General features: G+C 45.3%; 1 protein-coding gene across 1 annotated transcript; it reads left to right on the top strand.

The window, feature by feature from the left end:
- Positions 1–1,861: 1,861 nt before the first annotated feature.
- On the top strand, positions 1,862–7,365 carry LOC135003743 (mucin-2-like). Its single transcript, XM_063951758.1, has 3 exons — positions 1,862–1,948; positions 3,737–3,800; positions 4,664–7,365. The coding sequence occupies exons 1-3, from the start codon at positions 1,862–1,864 to the stop codon at positions 7,363–7,365; spliced, it is 2,853 nt and encodes a 950-aa protein (XP_063807828.1).
- The last annotated feature ends 439 nt before the right edge of the window (positions 7,366–7,804 follow it).

The following is a 7,804-nucleotide window of genomic DNA, read 5'->3' as shown; positions in this document are numbered from 1 at the left end:
GGCCCTGAAGTTTTCCGGCTTTTCTGGGCATGATACTACCACATGACCTTTATTCCCACAGTACAAACACAACCCCTGCTGTCTCCTCCGCGTCTTCTCACGCGAGGAGAGGCGGGTAGCCCCAATCTGCATAGGCTCCTCAGAAAATTCCTCAGAGTCTGAGGTTCCCTTGGGAAGGAAGGAAATCTCAGTCTCCCTTTCAAGCCTACGCTCTCTCAGCCGTCTATCCACCCGGATGGATAACTGCATGAGCTGATCCAAGCTATCAGGCAAGGGATATTGTACCAGTTGGTCCTTTATCTGGTTAGAAAGACCTCTTCGGTACTGGTGTCTCAGGGCTGGGTCATTCCACTGGGTATCATGGGCCAACCTCCGAAACTCCGTACAGTAAACCTCAACTGGCCTTCGCCCTTGCTTAAGGATCGAAATCTGAGCCTCGGCTGAGGCCGTCTTGTCAGGGTCATCATACAACATGCCCAGTGCCGTAAAAAAAGCATCAACACTTTTAAGCGACGGACAGTCAGGCTGCAACCCATATGCCCAGACCTGTGGGTCTCCTTGTAGCAAGGAAATCACTATGCCCACCCGCTGAATCTCCGACCCAGAAGACTGAGGCCTAAGCCGGAAGTATAGCTTGCAGCTCTCCTTGAAACAAAAGAACTGCGAGCGATCTCCAGAAAAACGATCCGGGAGATTTACTTTCGGCTCCTTAACCCCTGCAGGTGCTGCTGCTGCGGGAGCTCCGCCAGCAGCCTGGGAGGTGTGCATTTTAATGGACAAATCATTAAATTGCCGAGTCAGGACCTGCACCTGATCGACCACCTGTTGCAACGTATTTTGAGGGGTATGCTCCATATTCCCACAAAATTTCAACAGGAGTATTAGGCTGCTGAATATGTTATGCACACCAGTGCCTGCAGGAAAGTACTAGTGTCAGAACTGTTATGCACTCCAGTGTCTGCAGGAATGTACTGGTGTTTGAACTGTTATGCAAAACAAATGGACTCACAGACAAACTGGGGAATATGACATAACGTACACAGAAGGTGATAGGGTAACAAAATACACACACAGTGAACAGAGAAGCCCAGAGGCTAAGGAACTGGGTATCTCCCTTGTATTAGAACTGCTCAGATGTAAAAAGCAAGATGTTGTGTTTTAATACGTAGAGAACCCGAAATGCTGTTGCTAAGGGCAACAGCAAAACCCTAAAGGGTTACCAACGAGTGTGGCAGTAAACTCCTTGGTCAGAGATGGAATGATAGACACAAGGAGAGCCTCCACAATCCTGATTCTCACTTGCAGTGCACAGGTTTAAGCTTACTGCCACTAAACTGACCCCTGACACCTAGCACAGTGAGACAGGATTAGACAGGCAAGTGTTAGAATACAGCCGCAAACTTGCTAAGTTCACAGAGTAATAACAGAACCCCAGCAAGCTAAACGACTGACTCCAGTCTTACTGCTAGGTCTGGATTGGCAGAGTGTAATACCAAATCCCCAGGCCTATTTGCAGTAAGCAACAAACAAATACAAAGCTACACAGTACTGGCTAACTTTCATGAACTGACTAACCAACAGAGATTCAGCAGCATCTGCTTACCCTGAAAAGAGGCCTTATAAAGCAGGTGCTGTCCACGCCCCACTCAGACCTCACAGACTGTGAGCACAAAAACCAGCACCGGATCCCCTGCCGTGCACAGAGCCTATAACCACTGCACAGCAAAAGACCCGAACCGGAGTATCAGCTGCGCTCAGGTTACTCCACTAGCACTTGTCTCCCGGTTGCCATGACGACGTGGCAGCACAGGGCAGGAGACCCTAACACGAAGATGAGAATATCATCGAGGTAGACCACAACATGTTGGTAGAGGATATCTCGGAAAATTTCATTCACGAAGTGTTGAAATACCACTGGAGCATTGGCGAGTCTGAAAGGCATGACAAGGTACTCGTAATGTCTGTCACGGGTGTTAAACGCGGTCTTCCACTTGTCACACTTCCGGATACGGATGAGGTTGTATGCACCCCTCAGGTCTAACTTAGAGAAGATGGTGGCTCCACTGACACGATCAAATAACTCGATGATAAGAGACAAAGGGTACCGGTTTTTCACAGTGATGTCGTTGAGCCCAGGGTAGTCAATACAGGGTCGCAAACAGGTATTGGCCGGAAAATTAGGCAGTCCAGAGTGCAGCGGATAGGCTGTAGAATGACATGTGATGGAAACAAACATGGCTGCGCCCATGTTTGAGTTGGAGGGAAAGTCTGTTTGTATATTCCATGTGGTAATCAGCAGTAATGGCGGCAGAGGCCACGGAGGGCAGGAGACGCCATTCTTTGAAACAGTGCAATTAGACTGTAAGGCTGCCATGACAGCGCTGCGGGATCACGGAGAAGAGACTTGAAGCAATGATATACAGCGCGCTGTATGCAGACAGTGCAGATGGAATCCAGATTTGGAACTCTGGGCCATTCTCAGGAGGCACTTGGAAGGTAAATAGTGATGTCTAATTACCCGGATCGTGACATGTTTAAACTTGTAAGCTTTGGAGTCAATTGTCCAATTACTTTTGATCACTGAAAAAGAGGGGGCAACATATTAAACAGTAGAAATTCCTAAACCCTTCTTCCAATTTGGATGTGTATACCCCAAACATGATGACTTTCTGGCTGCTCCCTCCGGTGAGGGGCAAAACAGGGGTTGTGGTTTTATCATAGGCGGGCAGTCCAGGGGCGTGGGGATACAATTTCATTATTATGCATTATTATGACCCCAACCCTGCTAAACAATGGCCACATTACTGGCATTGTAAACCGGTGGCAAGGCTATGATGAAGCCATTCAGTATAAGTCGCATCATCACCCCGTCCCCTTTTACTCTGTATTACGGTACTGTATGTACTTGGTCGTAGAACATGCAAGATACAGGCACATAAGCTTTTCTGTATGCTGCCTCATTTTCTGCATGTATTTATGTAAACTGTTACACAACACTGAAAAGAGAAAAATTGACAACATATTAATTCAATGTAAATGCTGGTGCAGTAATTGCATTGAGGATGTTCACGTTATGGCCGCTTTAATGCGACTGGCTTGCTATAGCACCACCTCATTCAACTGCATTTGCTATTTCATGTATGTGCAGTATAGTTTTATATACATCATCTGATAGTTTAAAAGTGGTATTACATTGTGTTTCAGCTTAGTTCAATGGGGTCATTCCGAGTTGATCGCTCGCTAGCAGTTTTTAGCAGCCGTGCAAACGCTATGCTGTCTACCACTGGGAGTGTATTTTAGCTTAGCAGAAGTGCGAACGGAAGGATCGCAGAGCAGCTACAAAAAAAATTGTGCTTGCGATCACTGCAGACTGTTCAGTTCCCGTTTTGATGTCACAAACACGCCCTGCATTCGCCCAGCCACGCCTGTGTTTTTCCTGGCACGCCTGCGTATTTTCAAGCACTCCCTGAAAACGGTCAGTTGACACCCAGAAACGCCCACTTCATGTCAATCACTCTGCGGCCAGCAGTGCGACTGAAAAGCTTCGTTAGACCTTGTGTAAAAATACATTGCCTGATGTGAAATTACGTCGCGCGTGCGCACTGCGCCGCATATGCATGCGCAAAAGTGCATTTTTTTTCCTTAATCGCAGCACAGCGAACTTTTTCTGCTAGCGATTAACTCGGAATGACCCCCATTGTGCCTTATTCAGGTCCTGATTGATCTGACCACATAGAGCAAAGTACCAATGTTCAGTGCTTTGCTATGCATCAGCCCCATACGACGCATGTCCAGTATGGGTCTGTCATGGCAGATGCAAGATGGCATCAGTCCGTCATTGACAGTTTTATGCCATTTGGGGGCAGTGGCAACAGCCTCCGTTTCCCAAAATGGAGGAGTGTCGTTGCCATTGCGGGGGAAAGAAGGCCAGGATCTCCATCCAAGGAGTTGTAGTTATTCTTGCTATTGCTGTTGCTATCTTTTGCTGTATACAATTGCGATTATATGCTAATTTGTGCAGAAGCTAACCTGTGCATAGGAACATCCACTGCAGTCGTATAATTTTCGTCCGACGGCTTACAGCTGGTTTATTCTTTTTGAACCTTGCTTCTTTTGAAAAGACTAAAATGGCTACATTCAATTAACCAATTTGTCTACATTCAATTGACAAAATTCAAAGGACTGCACTGTAATTCAGACACTGTATTAGCACACAAATTATAATTAATCCAGTGCATTTCATGAACAGCATAAAATGGCTGTTTAATATAATCTGTTTATGACTCTTGAAAAGGCTTTCTGACAGATTTCTTGTTTTGCAATGCTAATTAATATATTATTATTATTATTATTAGGAATCAATTAGTCAAATTTATATCTATTGTATTATTTACATAAGCACAACCTAAATCAAACAGATTAAGGACAAATTCCTAAATAAATATTATTATTATTATTATTATTATTATTAATAATAATGTTTCATTTTAAAAAAATGCCAACACTAGGTTATTAAGATATAAAAAGTATTATTCATAGAAATGATGTACTACGTTATTATTATTTTTTTCTAAGTGTAGTTACATATTTGTGAAGCATTAATTCCAAAGGCTTTTATACAAAGAAGATACTGGTTTTAATTCATGTTTTTATTCTTTTGTAGAAATTTCTCCCCCATTTTCAACCTCCATAACGGCAGCATCTACTAGAACCAGCACTACTATCACTACTCCAACCACTACTAAAACCACAACTCCGACCACTACTACCACCACCACTCCAACCACCGTGACAACCACTCTAACCACTACTACCACCACCACTCCAACTACTACTACCACCACCAGTGCAACCACCATAACAACCACTCCAACCACTACTCCAACCACTACCACCACCACTCCAACCACTACTTCAGCCACTACTACCACCACTCCAACCACCATGACAACCACTCCAACCACTACTCCAACCACTCAAACCACCATGACAACTACTCAAACCACGACATTCACTACTCCAACGACTACTACCACCACTCCAACTACTACTACTGCCACCACTCCAATGACAGTTTCAGCCACCACAGCTGCTCTGGCCACCCCCAGAACCACAGCGATTTCAACTACTACCACCACTCCAACTACTGCTACCACCACCAGTGCAACCACCATAACAACCACTACTCCAACCACTACCACCACCACTCCGACAACCACTCCAACCACTACTTCAGCCATTACTACCACTACTCCAACAACTACTACCACCACCACTCCAACCACCATGATAACCACTCCAACCACTACTCCAACCACTACCACCACCACTCCAACAACCACTCCAACCACTACTTCAGCCATTACTACCACCACTCCAACCACTACTACCACCACTCCAACCACCATGACAACCACTCCAACCACTCAAACCACCATGACAACTACTCAAACCACTACATTCACTACTCCAACGACTACTACCACCACTCCAACTACTACTACTGCCACCACGCCAACGACAGTTTCAGCCACCACAGCTGCTCTGGACAGCCCCAGAACCACTGCGATTTTAACTACTACCACCACTCCAACTACTACTACTACCACCACCAGTGCAACCACCATAACAACCACTCCAACCACTGCTCCAACCACTACCACCACCACTCCAACAACCACTCCAACCACTACTTCAGCCATTACTACTACCACTCCAACCACTACTACCACCACCACTCCAACCACCATGACAACAACTCCAACCACTACTCCAACTACTCAAACCACCAAGACAACTACTCAAACCACTACATTCACCACTCCAACGACTACTACCACCACTCCAACTACTACTACTGCCACCACTCCAATGACAGTTTCAGCCACAACAGCTGCTCTGGCCACCCCCAGAACCACAGTGATTTTAAGTACAACCACTGCCACCACTACTCCTCCAACCACTGCTACCACCACAGCTACTCTGACCAGCACCAAATCTCCAGCCATCACACATGCTGTGACTACCACCAGCACCACTGCTATTACCAACACTGTTGCACCAGCCACCACTTCAGCTAGTCTGACCACTAACAAAGCCCTTACAACCACCACCCCTGGTCCAACAACCACCACCAAAACCACTGCACCACCCAGCATGACCACAGCTGCTCTGAGCACTCTTATAACCACTAGCACAGTTTATCCAAACACCACTGCTCCTCCAACCACCACTAGCACCACTGCTCTGACCACTATCACTGCTCCAACTACCACCACTTTCCCAAATACCACCATTACTGCTGCTTTATCTACCACCACTGAAGTACTAACCACCAGCTCCAATGCTCCGATCATAACCTCTGCTCTCCCCACCATTGCTGCTCTGACCACAAGCACTGCCCCAATCACCACTGCAGCACCTTCCACCACTGCTGACCAAAATATTAGTAAAGCTGCTCAATCCCCCACCACTGTTTTTCCAACTACCACCACAATTGCTCCAACCATCACCACTGCTGCTCAAACCACCTCCACTGCTTCTGTACTGATCACTAGCATAACTCCTCCAACCACCACTGATGCTCCAACCACTGAACCTAGTTTGATCACCACCACTGTACCAACTACCAGCACCACTTCTCCGGCCACTACCACAGCTCCAACAACCACGACCGCTGCTCCAGCCACAACTGCTTCTTTGTCCACCACCAATTCTGATGCTCCAATAACTGCTGCTCTGAACACTAGCACTTCTTTTCCAACAGCTACCACTACTGCTCCAACCATAATTGCCACTCCAACCACTAGCACAGCTGCTCAAATCACCACCGCTGACCTGACCAAACCTGCTGCATCAACCACCAGCACCACTGCAGCTCTGACCCCTTCTACCTGTGAAGAAATCTGCACTGAAGAGAACATAACGATTACAGCAGTGAGATCTACCAGTATATTAAGTACTCATATTTTTGCACAATTAGTAAATAATAAAGTGGTAAAAAGCCTAGAAGTAAATGAAAGCTACACTATTAATGTTGAGATAAAGACTATCAGTGCTAGTAAAATTAAAATTAAAACTACACACTCTATCCTTCCTACATCAATCCTAATTCATGTTGGTGATGGAGAACATATTACTGACCATACTGATACTCTGATTACAATGACTGAAACCACAAGTCCAAACACAGAAAAGTTTTATCCAGAGGCATATTGTAGTAATCCAGCCAAGATTGACTCAGTCACAGAGACATCTTACAATGCTGAAAATTCTTGCTCCAAGTTTACCAAAACAACCATAACAACTGAGGAAGTCATTGTGCTGGGTCCTGATGGATTTCCCAAAATTTGCACTCATTATTAATTCAATTACTATTACTGTTTTATGCAACTCAAGCTGAAGAATTTCTAATAGAATGCCATATTTTTCCTTTCTATAGGGTATATTAAAAGCTACAGCTTTCATATTGTATTGTGAAAATATACGGTTGACATACATTAAAATTAAAGGAAATTTTATTATGTAAATAAGTTATTCTGTTGTAAACCATGCATGTAGACCAGAAGAAAGAGACAAATTTCACACTAAGGGCCTGACTCAGATTTGGTTGGAGTAGCTATCACTGCTGCTTACATAGAAGTAGAAGTGATAGCTCTAATACGGTAATGCAGCAGGAGGTGGCATGCCTCTTGCATGCATTGCTGAACTGAGCTGTGTAAGACACAGTATATGATCATCTCCAACACCATCGGTTGGCTGCGTGACCCATGGGGTTGCGTAAGTTGGCCACCACAGTAGCTAA

The sequence above is a fragment of the Pseudophryne corroboree genome, chromosome 2 (assembly GCF_028390025.1).
Source record: "Pseudophryne corroboree isolate aPseCor3 chromosome 2, aPseCor3.hap2, whole genome shotgun sequence".
Lineage (NCBI taxonomy): Eukaryota > Metazoa > Chordata > Amphibia > Anura > Myobatrachidae > Pseudophryne > Pseudophryne corroboree.
This window is presented reverse-complemented; position numbering and strand designations above follow the sequence as displayed.

What these genes read in the sequence shown, in the direction of transcription:
- LOC135003743 (XM_063951758.1), top strand. Translation starts at nt 1,862, where the DNA reads ATGTTGGTAGAGGATATCTCGGAAAATTTCATTCACGAAGTGTTGAAA. An exon ending in AGTCTGAAAGGCATGACAAG is followed by an intron (nt 1,949 to 3,736) that starts GTACTCGTAATG and finishes CTGACCACATAG; the next exon opens with AGCAAAGTACCAATGTTCAG. An exon ending in ACGACGCATGTCCAGTATGG is followed by an intron (nt 3,801 to 4,663) that starts GTCTGTCATGGC and finishes ATTCTTTTGTAG; the next exon opens with AAATTTCTCCCCCATTTTCA.